We start from the raw sequence: 18,973 nt of genomic DNA on the forward strand, positions 1-18,973 counted from the left end.
AGAGACTTTGGCAAAGCAGATTATAATAACAAAAAGAGAATAAATAGAAATCTTACCCACATCCTAGGCTCACTGCAAAACTCCAGGGAAGGGATCTCCAGAAGAGATCCTTTCCCACTGGTAGCCAACTCTTAAATGGGTCTAGGAGAGGTGGAGCCAGGCTCCACCCCTTCCAGCAGCACAGGTGAATTGCCATCACCTGTGCTCCTGTAGCTGACTCACTGCTCACCTCAGGTGATCAATCAGAGGTTCAGGCCGTGATGCAGCAGTTCCCATACAGTGTTTTATATTCTTATGACATATGGCACACATGCCTTGATAATGACAAAATTATATCCAATAAAATTAAACATCATAGAAACTTCCGTGTTTTGCCAGATCAGGCATGAATGAGAGATAGAATCAGGCTAAACATGCACTTGTGCAGAAACAAAAATAGTTTTTTTGGATGAGAAGTCTTATTCCACTCAAAGAGCTAGTAAAATCCATGCTGCCAAAATAAGCCCCTGCCATTCTGAACGTTTTGGAATTTCGTCACTTTGAGACCCTCCCGTGGTAACTACAAGAGCAATATCTTTTTAATGTAGACATTATCTTTGTTCAATAAACAGTGCTCTGCTTAAATAAATTCACAGATAAAGTCTTGACAAAAATCTTAGTCTTTTTCAACATGAAAAGACACTTATTTCAGGATGACACTGTAAATTAGGCAACCTAACTTGAGAAAAGAGTGGTCTGTTTATTTCTTTCCTTTCCTTTTAACAGATGATTTGACTACTGTTCTCAAATTCTGGGCCTGTATTTTGGTATGCATTAAAATCCCTGGTTACTTTCCATTTTACCTTTCAATTCTGTTTACATGTGGCCACTGAAGGATGGTGTACCTCGCTAGAACTTCTGTGGTTTTTTTTTTTTAATGAAATATCTTCTCTTAGGCATAATTGCAGCAGCAGGTGCAATTGAATACACTTTAAATTGGAGTTGAAATTAATACCAGGTAATGGAACTAAAAGAGGCTAGTTAGAGAGCCTTTCACATAAATCCTTTTAGAGCTGGATTTAACAAACTTAAATTTACAAAGTTAGCATAAGTATGTGATTGCAATGGTAACCTGCAGGAATAACTCCTTGGAGATTTATAGTGTGTTTGGAAATTTTATCTATCACTTCAGTGGTAGAGAGAACTGGTTTTCAATTCTCTGTTTAATTGTAGTACTCACTAATTAAGCAACAATTTTATGCAGCTTAGAAACTTAAAAATTATTAAAATGATGTGAAAAATTTCCTGAAGCTAAAACTTATTTTACAGTAATATAATCTGATTAGTTAAATGTGTTTTATTATTCTTACCATGTAATTTCAATTAATTTCAAAAAATACAACTGAGATAAGGCTTCAGGTGAGTTAATCCTTGCACTGACATCACCTGATTCTTTCCTAAAACATCATGAAGAGAAGATTTACTAATAGACATAATTAACACAAAATTAAATTGAAGATGGTGGTACAGCAATCATGTGAAACAAGTGATTATACATCAGTTCTGTGGTATTTACCATATGCCAAAGAATCACCATTTGATTTATTACCACTTCTTGATATTTGCAAAAAAAAAAATTAAAAAATATATACATTTACATGAGTGTTTGCAAAAATGATGAGAATACCTACATTTGATGACTAGATGCCATAAAATATTTCAAAATCTACAAGATAATGGAAATACTTTTAATGAGATGTATGGTGTCTCTGAGTTTATAGACAATAAATGATCTAGTTTCTTAGGCTGGCCATACTACTACAGCTGTATAGAGTAATTCCCACAGGCATCACTTGCTATTCTAGAAGCCATTCAGTTCACAAATCAACAACTCTTAAGAAGAAAAAAAAAAAAAAAGCCCATGCTGCTGCAGCCATATACCACTGCACTACTCAGGACAATTTCACATCAGGAAAACACTTCATCCCCAGGCATGACTAATCCAAGGTGTGCTTTTTGGTGTTTCTCACCTGAATTTTCAGCATGTCAGAGGAATGTAATTAAGCAAGACTTCTCATCCAGCATCAAAGAGCCCTTTCTTTTCCCTAAGGACTTGTGAAATTGACCTTTTATTCTAATAAGACAAGAGTTTTAAGTGTGGATGTAAATCCCAAAAATATAAACAGCATAATTCAGTACTGGCTTTGTGGAGTAAACAAAGTTCATGTTCCAGGTGATCTGGGTCTGAAAGCATTTCTTGATCTTTAGCTTTAACTGATGCTAGAAGGGAAAAGTTATTGAACTTTCTTAAATGCTTTAAGATCTTCATATTATAGATGTTCTAAAATTGTCCAGCTCTCACATTCATCTTCAACAACTCTAAAACAACTCAGAATCTCAAGTCCTATTTTCAAATGGGAGCACAATATGATCTGAAGGATCTGAATGTTGTCTAGTAACTCAGAGAGCTAAATAAAAGCTCAATTTTTCAGACGTTACTAGCTATCTTCCATAACTCTGTGCTTTGTACAGATTTTATTACCCACAGATAACCTCTACAGCAGATCGTTGTCCAATAACAGGTGCCATAACAGAAAGCTTGTTTTTCATCTTCATGTGCCTAAATAACTACAGAAATGCAGCCAACAGTTAATCTTAAAATTTGCTTCTGGGCCTCTGTTCAGAACAGTGTTTTTAGACACTGAAAATCAAGCTGGTCATTTGATTCCCAAATCACCGGTTCCACTGTTTTGGAAACAGTGACCTAATGATTACTTGTCAGTATCAGTTAGGTTGCAGTGAACTAGCTTATGTTTCATATGAATCAACACAACCCAGTCAGAACAAAATTAAGGCCAGAAATAACTTGATTAATTAGCGATCACCTTTCTCTGTTATAATTACTGTAGTCAAAAAAAAAAAGGGAAGGAAGAGCAAATTGTTCCTGTTTTGTTTGATTTAAAAGCTGTTTTTAGCCAAGGACTCTCTCAGTGTTCAATACAATAAGAAACCACAATTTAAGCTGGATAACATAAAATTAAAATACTGTGTAATGGATAACTAACTCTATACAGAAGCAACTTAATTAGGATCAAACACACTATACTAACCAAAATACAGTATATGTCAATTTGCAGTCTGCATGATGGTGCCCAAATTGTAATGTGCTCATGTTTTAGTTTAAAATAAAATTCAAGTGAATTTGCTGAAGGTAGAAAATTCATAATTCTTCTGTTGTATTTTATACTGCGACAAGATATCTCAATCATGAAACACTGTTTCTCCCAGTATTTTTGCTTGCAAGTTGGGATTTTACAGTTTGGAAGGATGAAAAAGCAAGTGATAAAAAACTGCTGGAGAACAGCCCTGTGGAAAAGGCCCTGGGGTCTTGGCAGACTGTAAGTTGAATGTGAAGCAGCAGTATGCTCTGGCAGCAGAGAGAGGTGGCAGCATCGTGAGCTGTATCAAAAGGAATAGGGCCAGCAAATTGAAGGAAGAGATCATCCCCATCAGTGCTTGTTAAAACATATCTGCAATCCTGAGTCCATTTTGGGGATCTCCCTAAAATAAGCAAGTCATCATTAAAAGGGAACAAGTTCAGGGCCAAAATGCTGGTCAGCAGCTGAGTGTCTTAACTAGTGAACTGACGCTACATGAGTCCAGGCTGAGGAGAGCTACAGGGACCTCTCAGCAACCCCAGAACCTTGCAGGAAGGTACAAAATTGGAACCAGCTCTCTGTACATAGAAAGAGTACCAGAGACAACAGGCACAAACTGAAACCAGAAAGGATCAGATCAGATTTAAAGTAAACCTTCATGTCAGCAGTGGAGCAGGCTCCATCCTTGGACATTTTCAATACCAGATTGGACAAGGTCCTGAGCAGCCTGATTCCCACGTTACAACTGGTCCTGTAGTCAGGTTGGATGATGGACATCCAAAGGTCCCTTTCAATAGATTTGCCCTGAGTTGTCCCTTGTTCATCTGTGTTTAAGTAATAGGTAATGAAGTGTTAGGACATTCTTACAGGCTATCAATGTAATGAAACTTGTATTCATGAATAAACATGAATAAGTCTCCAACATCAATACTGTGGTTGTTTTTCTTTTTTCTAATTACATAATTTCTAGGAAAAATAACTCACCATGACAAGGAATGTGTGCATTCAATGTATACACTGAATTGGACAGCGAAAGGACAGCTAAAAGATTTAGCACAGTGGCTGACTGCAGTAATCGCTCAGCTAGTGATCACTCACCACCTTTCTTTATTCTTAGTGGGGAAATATCTTGATTAGAATAAGATAGTTATATGATTGATCTTTAAAAAAAAAAACACATGCAAAAAACCTGGGAAAATGATAAAGAAATCAACAGGAATATAAGGCCACTGCTGGTTCCCCCCTGAAGTACCATAATGCCACCTGAGTCTACACTGCAGCCATTATGATTCAAGAAAATAATATGTAGCAGACAACCCTGAGGAGTTTTAGGGCCCACACTGTTTCCATTGCCTTTAGCATGGTTTAAAATGACTTTCATAGAGAAGATCTGTTCCCAGATCTACAATTACCTCCAAAACATGATAGAAATTGCCATGACACCTTAAGATTAATGAGTTCTTGGTTTCTTGGACACTTGGTACATGCATTTTAAAATTCATGTGCTTATATCCACATGCACACCCTACGCATGATTTAAAAGTAAAGTAATTGATTCAGCATAACAACTATAGTAGCAGGCAACTAATAAACCACTAGAAATCAGCTTCAAAAGTTTGTGACACCTGCTATTTTGCTATAAATAGAAAAATAAAGAAAATCCAACAACTAAACTTGATGAAGAATCTGAGAAGGAAATGCCAACTTTCTGTATACATTAGTATCATTAACCTTTTTCTAGTAATGAAATAAGGAACAGTGGAGTAGAAATATATCTATCGGCATTTGGCATTTAGAGTTTGGCAGACATCCATGCATATTCTGGCAGGATTTCTGTAGCTGTTTTTCAGTATGACAGATTGAAGCGTGAAAGCTCACCTGACATTTTTATTTAGAAACCAAACATTCAGCTAGAACAATTCATATAACTGTTTCAACATCAACAGTAAAAGAATAATCATAGAATCATAGAATAGAATCATAAAGTGGAATCATAGAATCACTTAGCTGAGAACAGGTACTTTATATTAAGGTCTCAGAAAAACGGTAATTAATAAAAAATTGTTCTACTAAAACCAGATACAATACTTACAAAAAGGAAAACATACTTTTGCACATTTTATTCTAAGAATATTGGCTGGAGATATTGTAAATTAGCCAGAAGACTAATAACTATGACAGCTGACTTGTGTTTCTCTCTTTATATGAAAACTGGTATCCCATGGCCAATAAGTTTGATCTGGGTTTGAAATAAGTTATGTAAAGATGGACCTTAATGAATTTGTGAAAACAGCATCCAGTGGGTGCTGCTGATAACAGAATTTTGTGCACCTTAGGAAAAAAATAACCCAACAATACTGTTAAAAACTTCATCTGTGTATAGGAGGAGACAGAAATATAAAATAAAATTGTGCTCTTAATCACAGCCAGCTGTGAGTAAAATCAGTCTCATAGTTTATAAACTAGTTTATATAATAGTCTCATAGTTTATAAAGTAGTTTATAAAATCTAGTTGAGATTTTAGCTTTTTCCTTTTTCATTAGAGCTTTAGTTAAATTAAATATCTCTACTAGTGTGCCAAACAGTTGGTCCTTTACGCACTTTGTTTACTGACAGTGAACGTGTTGCTACTGAATTTCCCTGGTCTTCCTGCTGTGAGTTCTCACAGACAGGCCTGAGCTGTCTTGTCATCACTCCATCACGCTATGCTCTGCAGCTCCGCTCACTATGTGGTCAACACCAAGTGTCCTCTGCTGCCTGACACCAGCAGTTAGAGTCTGCCAGAGGAAACACCCCGCAGTTAAAGGCCCTTTTATCGTCTGTGTATTTTTCTTCCTTGCAAGTCAAAGGGAAATGAGCACCAAAAGACACCGGATCTATATTAAAGAGGATCGTTACCAGAAATTTAAAGGGGATGCAGAAAAATAAATGAACCTTGTTCACTGATAGGCCCATATTAAAACACTAGCGCCAATAAACTTCCAAACTCTTCACATCGGACAGAGATTTCATGTGGCTGCCATCTTTGGTGATGATTAATACTTTGTCCTCTTGCTTACTTGTTGACCATGGAATGGGCTGTCAAATCTGCTCTAACTAACCTCAAAGATCGATACTTTTATTTTTGTCAAGGTAGGCCTCCCTGCACTAGAAGTGCAGAGGTGAAGGATCCACATGGTGATTTTCACCTGAACAATCTGTGCACTTTTTCCAGAATACATCTTAAAATAAAGAGCGTGTACATTGGTAGGATCAGTTAAACCCCTAATAGTGTCTTGCTGTTCTGCTGCAAACTTTTTACTGCTAGAAATGAGTAGCGTCAATTGCACTTTTATGAAATTTACATATTCTGCATTCTTACACTGATCCGATTTTATATTTAAGAGCTAAAACTCAATGACTTTAAAGAGCTTATTTTGTTTTAATATGCTAAAAATCTAGTCCACCAGAATACTGCAGGGCACTTGTTTTATTCGCAGGAAAAATTTGTTATAATACTGAATATTATGAACCTATGGTGTTAATGTTTATGTAGGGCTAGACTAAACCTTCTGCCTTGTTTATGTGATAGCACATAGCTTTACCACCTCAAGAGAAATAAGCTGTGTTCAGTCTCTAACCAGATGTGTATATTCATCCTTTTCCTCCTGCTGGCTATGTTAGAACAGTAATGTTTGTAAGTCACAACAGAGTTCATTATTCTCTTCAAATATTTGAGGATAAATTGGGAAATCATGAAGTAGATCCACAAAGAGACACAGACAAGGCAATATGTATAGTCAGTTCATGTATAGTCAGTTCACCTTTGGTAACATGGCTCCAGAAAATGAATTTAGCCTTGAATAGGGCCTCACAATGGTAATTTGCTGTAAATGAATATTGATATCTGTTGCAGGATCCATCCTGACTATCCAGCTACTGTAGAAGCAACAGACACCATTCATATGGTTTAAAGTGTGAGTCACATTAGTGACACAAATGCTGATATTCAGCCAGGTGAACCAAGGGTTTCTATGATGATTATTTTTATAGGCTACAGATCAAGCCAAGACCACTACCACTGACACAGACACTCTAATTATGAACAGATGCAATGAAACCTCCCTCTCTCAAATTTCATCATAGATCATGAACAGAATTTGAGAATAAAAATTACAACAGTGATTTGTAAACAAGGTAAGCAAAGGTAGGAATACATAAATTATCCAAAGTAAAGAGATGCATCAGAAGGAAACAGTGTTTTGAACCTCGTTGCTGGCCCACAACTTCGGTTTAGGTGCTAATAGTCCTAGCCCTGAGTCATCTTTTGGCTTGAGCCATCATTTTCCCTGACTGTGCTTGTTGCTTGATCTTCTACTTTAACAGAGTTGTTTTGAAAGACTGATTTTTTTTCCACCATTGCCAGAGTTGTTATAACGTTGATGCTTTTTTAAGAAGTCTTTCTGAAAAATATCTGATGTACATCATTTGCAATGCCCTAATTCACACAACTTGAGCAATAACATCAGGCATGACTGATGTTCTGCTCAATACTCTAGTCATTTATAGATTTTCGCCAAGGGGATTCTGCAATTGCAGATTTTACTGCACTTTCCATGGGGGAAAAAAATGCCAGTTAAGTCATGCAACTCTTGAATTACTAATTGACAAAAGTAGCAAAGTTGTTGGTTTTTGAGGTTTGGTGGTTTTTTTTTTCCACCTGAAAATTTGCATTTGATGTAGTCTAAATTTAGTGTAGGGTGAAAAATGCATAGTATTGAGGAAATACTTTATTTCAAGGATTAAAAATAATGTGTGAAGTAAGTTGCTTAAGCAGCTTGGTCCACTTAAGGGTCTAAGATTGGCTGCCTATTAGAAAAGCATTCAAAACCATCTGAAATTGATAGAATAGGAAGCCTTGTGAAAACAGGTATTCATTTGTATATCTAGAATTTCGGAAGCAGAAACACTGAGATAGCAGCATTTTACTTCTTTGAATTTCTCATTCCATTCCTAGATGAAACCAAACCATATTAGGTAGGAAAGAGGAAACAAATAATTCCTAACTACATTAAATCCTCAAAATCAGACATGATGTTCAACTTGACATTTTGGATGCACTTTAAAACCAGTAATAATAAAACACAATCCAATTTCGTTACCTTTGAGGTCTTTGCATTGTCAATAGTGAAATAAACCAGCCTTTTCTTTTTGTTCTGCAATTTCCTTTAGTTAGTTTGTAATAATATAAACTAAAAAGAGTTCAAGTGCTCATGTTTTCAAATATCAAAAAAAGTACTTGTTTTGTTCTCTTACAGGAGAAATGCAAATACGTCACTATTTTGTGAATGTCTTCACACCTTACTTATGGCTTAGTCTTTTGTGAGTTCTGTGTAATGTCATTTATCTGGTGAACTACAACCAGCAGTGATCAAAGACTATTTAGATCACAAAACATGAGAAATGAACATTTGAGTCTTGATCCGATTGCATTTGACAAAAATAGTATAAGAGCTACCACTAGACATGTGATTTCAGTCGATAAATCTGATCTAAATAATTACTTCTCTAATGCATGCTCAATATTTCCAAAAAACACCATAACCTCATAACTCCTGAGCTGCAAAGGGTCAGGGGGGAAAATCCAAAACTGATTTAAAAAAAAAAACAAACACACACAGTTACATTTCCATTCAAAGTCCAGTTTGTGCTCAAGTACAGGGAAAGGTCAGCAAGCTGATTCCATATGACATTTTGTTCTATTTGTTTGCAATGTTCAGTATAACAAAAACATTTTATCAGTGAGGTAAAAATATAATGCCATCTGTGAAATCTACATAGAAAATGATTCTTAAACATTGATCATAGTTTCAGAACTATTTATGAAATTCAACAGCTAAATCAGCAGCTTCCCAATCAGACAGCTCCATAGCTTTTACAGTGAAATTGTCTCCAAAACTTTTTTTAACCTATTCCTTCCACTTTATAAGCCAAATAAAATAAATTACATGAACCAGGATAACACAAGAAAACATAATCAACAAAAATAATAGATAACCCCAGAATGTTGGGTGGTATTTGAATATTTTGAGGTAATGCTGAGACTCCAATTGCAAATCATCAATTAAAATGCATGGTGAAGAAACCAACAGAAGCCACAGAGGTCCATAGAAGCTGGAGCATTCTTGAGTGTCCATCACAACACCACATCCATTCAAAAATGCCAGCTTTTTTTTTCACTAAGCTCGCTAATATGTTTCACATATCAACACCAAAGTACAGTGTTCGCAGAATAAATATAACATACAACAATAGAGAACTGGCCTTTTAATACTGTGAAAAATTTTGCCAAAATAAAAATTCTTATCTCCAGTGAAGTACTTCAGAAAAACAGAATTTCATGCCATACTTACAGACAGATAGCAAAGTTCAAACTAAATCATCCAATCCCACTAACTTGAACCAACACATTGGCATCTGTGTTTGCTAATCAAGACACCAAATAAGTCAGAATAGCATCTATAATATGAATGACATGTAAGGTATAGCTGCAATTCAATAAGGTGCTTTGCAAGATAACATCAAACACAGATGATATCTGTGATATTTCACAGAAGTCTGAACACTTTTCAGAAAGAGAAATGCCCCACTCAGGAAACAATGAATAACACACATCTAACAGATCTCTAAACCTGTACATTCAAAATCCCATGGATAAAGACATTATTTTCCCAGCTGATTAAAAAATGATATATTTCAGAAAGCAAATACAAGGATATTAAGAAATAATTTACTCACCAGCCTTCTCCTTTTCTGAGATAACTGGCATAGCCTGGAGAGAAAAAAGAAGAAAAAAAAGAAAAAAAAATGCCACTGTTAAAAAAAAAATAAGGAATTTAGGGAAAACATTATAAAATATTAATGTAGAATTTACGAGTGTCCAGAAAGTCTGAAAAGAAGCCTCAATGTGAGAAACATTTAGAAACATACGGTTGCCATTTGAATGACTTTCCATTATTAAACTAATAACTGCTTACAAAATAAATAAATGAAGGATGAGGACAGAAGGGAGGAGATGGAGTTAACACAATATTCCAGGGATTTCATTGTGAAATAATCATCCTAGCAAACATGCCCATAAAATTCCAGAATACTGAATAGATCTGAAGGAGTGAAGATAGAAAACTGTAGCTGAAGATGAGATAAAACACACCTTTCTACTTAAGAAGTCTAGAATAATTCTACCATTGAATTCATGAAATCAGGGCTTGGGCTCAAACTTACTTGCAAAGCATGCTGATTTCTTTCATTTATCTTTTATTCCTTCTTCTTTATTAATTTATCTTTTGTTTTCTATATCTTTCCAAAGGAAAGTAATAGAAATATTCTCACATTGCTGTAATTGTTTTTGACATTATACTTTTTTCATGTTAAAAGAAAAGCATACCATATTTTTCTTAAATTAAATAGTTTGTAGGCTGATTTAATAGCACAATGGAATTTATATGGTACACATACAAACAATTAAAGAATGCACAACTGTGATTAAAGTAAGAAAGGCCAGATGAAGTATGGGATTAGGTGTGCAATGTATACAGAACTGCCATGGGAATCAAGGTATTATGAACGTTGCCGTGAAAGTAATGCCTCCTAATTTGCTATGTTGGCCCACGATGTCAGAAGTGGGTGCTAGTGGTACAGCAGTAGAGGTTGAATCTTCCTCCAATATTCTGTTACGTTTTGTAGCTGTGTGACAGATGGCAGCTGAGGGGCAGCCTGTAAAATGGAGCCTGACATGGAAGTGCATATGGAGTAAAGATGTATCATGCAATTCCTACATATGTAAAAAATGGCACCCGTTGACATTCACTGATGCTTATTGAATGGTTATGGAGCCCAAACAGTGGACGTCAGCATAGTGAGGTTGAGGGCTTCAGCAGAGATGACAATGATGTGAAAGACAAGCTACATTCCAGATGGCCATGCAGATTTTTATGGGTATGACACACAGGCTCTTTCATTGCTGGTGAAAATGCATAGCTAGTGGTGGTATCTATGTTAAAAAGTAATGCTTTGTAGCTGAGAATTTGCTGTATCAAATAATGTTATTGTGATCTTCGTTGAATTTTCTATGGAAATAAATACAAGGCATTACTTTCAAGGAGACCTATGCATTTTTACAACACTTTTGCTCATGGCATTTTATTCAGTAAAATTTTTCTACTCCCGACACCAGAGGAAAAAAAAGGGGGAGTGATGGACAGAAATCACAAGACAGTTAACTTCAGACTTCTTGAAACAGTTTTTGAAAAAATTTGTTTTAAGATCTGTTCTGTCCTGCTCTATAGAATGCATTATAACATTTAGAAAAATAAAATCATAAACAATATACAGTAATAAATACTTCACAGAGACATGACGTGACAATAAGAAATGTCAGCTCTGAAATCATAAGCTGCGTCATGGAAAGAGGCAACAGATTGATTGGGGAGGCCTTTCAAAGGTCAAATGTTCAATGTCAGGATGAAAGGCTTTAATTCAATGGACTTGGATGAAGCAGGTATAGGACTACAGAAGGATAAGAAATAGTGATGAGCAAGAAAGGTAATTTCTATGGTAGTTTTAAGACAAACTTCTTGGATTGTAATAACGTTGCCGGTAGCTGTAATGCAAGTCACTGGCAGGGTCTCTGATCTGAATGAGCACTTCTGAACTACTATTGCCAAAAAAAAAAAAAAAAAAAAAAAGTAGATAAAGTAATAATCGCCATCATTATTCATATTATCATGTAGTAAACTTCAATTTTAAAACATTGTTAACCTTGTCAGTTAACAGTAACCTTTTCCTCCAAACATTGGTTGTTGTTGTTGTTGTTTTGTTTTTTTGTTTGTTTGTTTTTAATTGATGAATCCCAAATCATATTGATTTACAGCCAAAAATATATTATGGTAAATTAGTTAGATGGTAGGCCTAAGAGTTGATATAGATTTTAAGTGAGTGCAGCCCAGGTAAGTAGTACCTGGAAATATGCAGAACTATCATGCCTCAGGACAATTGCGTCTGTCACAGAATTAGTGTTTCTGTTACTTAGAATGAAGAAACACAAAGTTGCAGGTAATCTAAAAACTGAGGTTTGCACATGAAAGTGATTCCTATGTTAACTACAGTGAACTTGTAGCAATCTATTAAGACTGATAGTATGGAGACCAATATGGAACACAACCTAACAAAAGCAAGAATTTTAAAATGGAGTCATATGGATGGATAGAAAAAAAATACTAGGACTAGAACACTAGAATATAAAAAAATATATTCAAAATGTTAGCATTGCAAACTATGTTTCCATAAAATAATTATGAGAAGGACCTCATACAGTGGCCCAGTGGTACAGTACAGTATACAGCACAGTATAGTACAGTACTTATAACTTCAATTTTTCACTACTCCAGGTCCACAACAATGCATTACATACATAAAAATGTATTATTGCCTCATTTTTCTTCTTGATATCAGATTTGTCCCTCTTTTTTCCCCCCCCCCCAGCCAAACATGGTTCCAAATCCTCTATGTGCTTTTAAAGTCAGAACTCATAGAATGGTTTGAGTTGGAAGGTTGGGTGATCTCGAGGATCATCAAGTTCCAACCTCCTTGTCACAGGCAGTGTTGCCATGCACTAGATGCATACTAGATCAGATTGCCCAGCCTGGAATTTTAACAATTCCAGGGATGGTGCACCCACAACATCTCTGGACAGCCTGTTTCAGCACCATACCATATTTTCAGCGAAAAACTTTCCCTTAACATTTATTCTAAGTGTTTCCGCCTTTAGTTTAAAACCATTGCCCCTTCTATCACTATCTACAATTGAAAAAAGTTGATTTCCTTCCTGTTTTACCATCTCTCTTGAATATTGGAAAGTCAGCAAACCTTTTTTTCTCTGATTTGGTCTTACTGACCAAAGGAGTGAGTTACTTATTTGTATACAGCACATAATGCAATATTTTCCAGGATCTAAATATATTCTCAAATTCTTGTGAATACAAATAAAAAAACGAACCAACCAAGAAAACCACCACCACTAACGAAAAAATCCTCTAAAAAATTTACTGCAGCAGCAAAAGTAATGAAAGTAAAATGTTTTCCTTACAACAGAATAGAAAGCAATTTTTTGCAAAGGAATATCATCATCCTTTCAATCATAAAGACTGCAAGTAACAGGATTGTTTGCTTTAGAACATGGTATAGTGGTAAACTTATAAATTCTGAATCCATTAAAATAGTTATGAAAGATGAAAAATTTTCTTCTTAAGTCAAGACTATAAATAAGCAAGTTTTGCTCAGTAATTCTTTAGAATTTAAGAATTCGTGTCATTGTTTTAGTCTAAGATTTAGATTTAAGGCTTTTTTTAGTCAAAGATTTAGATTTGCTTAGCTTAGAGAAAAATGGTAAATCTTCCTTTATTAAAAAATTCAGTAAAAATAAAGGTCCAGATTTGTATAAATCTTTATCCACAAAGTACTTTCAATTATGTGTGTTTTCTAAACAGAGTGTAAATCTACTGAATCAAGATGCTTTGCTTTTTTTATTCTTGGCAAAGAAATAGAATGAGCTAAAAATTGTCAGAACACTCTTTTGTTACTTAAAAGCTGAGAACAAAACCATAAATGAACATAGCATTTCTTATAACTTTTAAATAATGTAAACAGTAAGGAAGGCTTGCTCAACATCATCACAGGCAGTACTGTTATTGGTTTAATTTTTTTGTTAGTACAGCTAGATATACTTGCTTACATGCTGTCCAGTGGGAAAACATGGTTGTTACTTATGAGAAGTACTCTCATCTCCAGTACACTTTTGAATTCACTTGGGACCTCCTTCCAACGAGTTCCATATGGTCCAAATGAATTGCATTCCCAGGAAGTGATTTAACATTTCTGGCAATAGAACAACTAAGCCAGATTTTCTTGCTTGGCCAGATGGGTTCACTGTAACTTCACACTATTTCTCATTTCTCACAAGCTGTAGAACTTGACTAACAATTTCTACAAGATAGGGTCATTTAAAAACAAACAAAACAAAATAAAAACAAAAACAAAACAGAAAGAAAGAAAAGAAGAAAGAAACAAACAAACCATAAAGCCCTTTCCCACCCAAAACCAAAAGCCCTGGCATATAATCTTTTTACATCCCCTCACTGATATCAATACTCCCTTAATGTCAGACTTTTTTTTTTTTTTTTTTAAATGTGCCTTTAGCAGCTGGTGGAGGAAATCCCTCTGGAAAGATAACCAGGCACAACTTGCCTATCAGCTCATTGCTGAAACATATCATAGACTTTTATATATATATATTTATACTAAAAAGCAGGATTTTACCCAAGGAAGAGATTACCTCAAATGTCATACCTAATAGTTCTGTATGCACTCTTGCTGTTTTGCAACTGATCCCATTTAAATACACTGTCTGCAAATATGAATGTAAAGTACGCATCAATGACTGTATTGATGGGATATTTTTATTTCAATTTGCAGTTGCTCTGCACAAATATAAGTAATTACATGCAGCACTGGATTAGATAACAATTTCCTTTGATTTTTATTAAAAGTTAGGTAGAGGACTGTCTTCTGATTAGAAACAAAATAGCAGAAATCAAAACTTAAAGTTTATGATCAAATGAAAAGTTTTATTTGATTGAAGCCAGAATATCTAAATTTTTGAAACTTTTAAGAGTATTTTAACAAGAAAGAGATTTAAATATATAAAAAGGCCCAGAATTTCAAGTGACAACCATGAGAGATTCATTATGGGCATGTTGACACAAAATACCCTTTTTGTATGCTTTCAAAGTGTGGGAGGGAAGACCAAGGATACTGGATACTTGAGCAAATAGTTCTGTGTAGTAACACAGACTACATCTAACATTCATTTACTGAAAAAGAAAAGAAAAAATCCCTGCCACATTAGCTTCCTTCTATAACATAGTCAAAGTTCAGATATTTTGTCTCTGAGTAGGGCAAAATAATTAGCACCGTAGCTTTTCTGAACAGGAGCAGTACAGCTAGATACTAAATGAGTACAATGCCTTAGTTATTAATGAGGAATACATTATCAACAAAGAGCGAGCATATGTAGGAGCAACTTCTCTCTTCTGTAGTATAAAAATATATTTTTTCATACTGATCCCAAACCTGGAGATTAAACCATTATGAATTAAGATAGCTATCTTTTTGTTCCATGCACTCACGAAACATAAGAAGTTCTATCATGGCTGACTCTTTTGCAATGGGCTGTAATAGACAGGAAACTTCTGTATAAGCTGGAAAACTTACTGTAGAGGAGCATGCAACATACAATTTCTGAAAAAAAAGTATCTATTGATATCTTTCTGGTTTTGGTACTATCTGACAAACCAATTGGAGTGAGTCTAGATGTCAGTTTTCCAAACACAAAATAGCTCATCTTTATTTTGAAGACAATAAATCACTTTTCCCCTCATCCACATATTTTCCCCCAGAACAATATTTCTGAAGCTTTTTTTAATTCTTATTTTTATTTTTTATTGCAGAAGATAAAGTACATCTGGCACCATATGAATCACGTTTTCAGTTCTGCCAAACATTCATGATGAATATTTGACAAGGCCTTTCAGAACACTGTCAGCTCTCCAGCCGTTCAGGTATGCGTTTGAATAGGCATGCTGAGAAGATCTGATAAATCTTGATCTAAAACCGTTTTTCTATTTTTAATGGTGAATTAATTATTTTTCAGTTTTTGGTGTTTTTTTTTTTTTGGGGGGGGGGGGGGGGGGCGGGTTTTGGTTGATTTTTTTTTATTATTATTTTTTTTTATTTTTTGTTTTTGCTTTTGAGCAAACTGCTGCCGTGCTCACACATTTTTGCATTATTTTCTGATACTCTTTTTTTTTTTTTTTTCCCCCCCCCCCCTTGGTAATATATCTAAATTGAGAAAAGCTACAATTAAGTAGAACTTAATAATCTGTTTTCTGACAACTTATCAACAGTCAGTGAAAAGCTTAGGTCCAAAAACAGTCTCAAAGATTCATAGATTCCCTCAAATAAAATACAAGTAGGCAATGATTACAAACAGTGAAAGAACTATTTCTACTGCTCAGAGTGCAAGGAAGGGTCCAGGGTAACAGTTAGTATACTAGGATGGGAAAACTCAGACTTCATGTAATTGGGGACCAGTGTCTTTTCCTGAGCTCAGGATCTTGATAAAATAAGCCTTCATCTTATCTTTTAGAAGCACTTCTACATCAATCACCTTTTACTGCTCCAATTAAAAATCACTGTCTAAATTTTCACTTTACTGAAAGTTCTAGTTGCAAAAAAGCTCTTTATGCAAAAGTTTTACATAGAACTATATTTTTTCACTGAAATTATTTACTTTAAAATCAAATCACTATTTCAATTTCTAGAAAATCTGTAATTGTATGTTAAGGAGCAGAAAAGATCTGTCTTCAAATTTTGTAAGCAAAAATGACTATTATTAAGTAGTCATTTCAATAGGATAGTTGATTCTGAGACCAGAAACCAGTATGTACATTTAATTATATATATTGCCTTCCTTCTGCATAAACAACCACTCAAAAGAATGAAAACCTCTAAAGAAGAATGATCTACTTAGTTTCTGACAAGAGAGAATACAGATACAATCTCCAAGGAAGTATTAATGCACCAAGTGACAAACTCTGTATTTTGTTAAACAACGGCCATAGTAAAAACTGATGTCATCACTACTCTTTGTCACTTCGTCTAGAGACTTAAGGAATTTTAAAATTTCTCAAATTGTATATTCTATGCCCTCAGGAGTACCTAAATAAGCATTTTCTGTTATTTAGAAGGTATGCACTATTTTCCTTAATTTGCTTAAGTTAATATTAACTGGTTATTTTATGGAATAAAAATCAATGATCACTCGGCTTGAAATTAGGGAAATACTGCAGTTCATAATCTGGAATTTCCTCACTGATAACCTCATTACCTGGTTCTGACTTAATATCTCCATTGGAAAAGTTTGAAACTAAATCCTTTGTTACTAATGAATGAGATCTAGAAAGTAAACATCTAAAAAAAACTTTTTAAAAACTAATCACTTAAGAAGGCACCTTTTGGTACTGAACAGAATCAGTATTTGGTATTGAACTGAAATCATAGCAATAAGATAAGAGAAAAGCCAAGGAAGATTGATATAATTATTTTGAATTATTTACAAAAAATATTTTATTAAACTCAAATTTTTAATGTTGTAAACTCGCCATAGTTTTTAAAAGGTAGATTTTTTTTTTTCTTATAGGTTAAGGAAGAAGGAAAAACAACAAATTTCTGGATAGGTAAACTTTAGAAGCGGAATTCATCTACGTCTTTTTTGTAGTCATTCATTTTACTGCAGATTGCAATTGCTAATAGTAGAGCAGAAAATAATTAAAATCCATCCAACAATAAAGTTTCATCAATTAATTAACTCCATTTAAAAACGAACCAACACCAGATTCAGAGGCCTCTAGTTAGACTTTGACTAGACTACAAATTTCTGTTCTGGTGAAAGTACAAATCTGTATGCTTGCCTGCATATGTTCTCCTTCATGCTGTTATATGCTTCTCTCCAACCACTTTGTTTGCTGGCCAGATATTTCTGTTTGTTCGAGCCTCTTCATGCGACTGAGGTCATGCACGGAGACCCCATCTAGCCAGTGTAAAATGGTTGGCACTCCTCTCCCCTTGAGTCTTTTGCCAACAGAGGGCACTAGGACTGGTCTGGTAACTTCCTACACCTTAATCAGTCAGCTGTCATATTGCTACCCTTATGAGACTGGAAGTACAAAAACAAAGATTTGGGATTATTCTCTTGTACCACATTGGTGTTACTATGGACTTGCCATAGATCAGGATAAGCGTCCACTGCTCTGAATTCTGTCAGCATCACATCAACTTATATGACAGATAATGGGAACGGTTTATTCGCAGCTTCTTCTCCATTAAGAAAAATTTAGCTGTAGTACAGAATTAAGTCTTTATCCTTTAGGGGTATTTCTAGAGATTTTAGTTTTCAGAACAGCAGCTGTAGCAGCTCAAAAACCTGAGAGTTACCATCACACTTTTTGGAAAGTGTATTTAGTAATGACTATGATTCTTTTCAACCAGCAGTTGTCAGACTCACATTACTTGCATATCATGACTTGGAATAAAAACAAACATGTAAAATAACCTTGGTTAGGAACTATGTTCGAGTAGTTCCCAGGATAAATAATTCTGTTTCCACTTGACCTACTTTTTAATAGCTAGACAGGACTTACAGCTTCAAAAGAGAGGTCAGATAAATTTTGATGTTAAGGAACATTTATACAGCTTATGATAGTAACATAACATGAGCTTCATCCAGTTCCACTAGTCTCTTTCCTAAAGGAAGATTTAGCAGAGGGTTGTTGGAGTTAGGGTAATATGTTTAGGTTACAGTTGGACTCTATGATCTTTAAGGTCTTTTCCAACCTGAGCAATTCTATGATTCTATGATAACTTGAATGTTATCACCAAACCAGAGATATGACACTACCTAGAACTGAAACAGCTCCAAGAGTGCTCGTGCTTTTCATCAATTAGCAGAGGTTCTATTAGGGTTCATTTACACATACAGAGCTTTTTCCCAAGCTTAGAAGTCATTTATTTAGCTAATGTTTATCTTATAAAACCTTTTACAATAATAAACACATCAATAAACCCTGAGACATAGGCAAATGTGAACTATTTAGGAACTAAAGGACACCCAGCTCTAGAGCAACAGTAAAAGATAATTAAAATCTTATGTTTCTTATTTGTTCCCACATCATGTAATGTGG

General features: G+C 34.8%; 1 protein-coding gene across 3 annotated transcripts in view; it reads right to left on the minus strand.

The window, feature by feature from the left end:
* Positions 1–18,973, minus strand: part of DLC1 (DLC1 Rho GTPase activating protein) — a 214,035-nt gene that overhangs the window by 115,737 nt on the left and 79,325 nt on the right. For all 3 annotated transcript variants that reach the window (XM_052682373.1, XM_052682375.1, XM_052682374.1), the window contains one exon: positions 9,915–9,948. In XM_052682373.1, coding sequence (XP_052538333.1) covers positions 9,915–9,948 — 34 coding nt within the window. The remainder of the gene's footprint in view (positions 1–9,914; positions 9,949–18,973) is intronic.

This window comes from Tympanuchus pallidicinctus, unplaced genomic scaffold, assembly GCF_026119805.1.
Source record: "Tympanuchus pallidicinctus isolate F22 unplaced genomic scaffold, pur_lepc_1.0 scaffold2, whole genome shotgun sequence".
Lineage (NCBI taxonomy): Eukaryota > Metazoa > Chordata > Aves > Galliformes > Phasianidae > Tympanuchus > Tympanuchus pallidicinctus.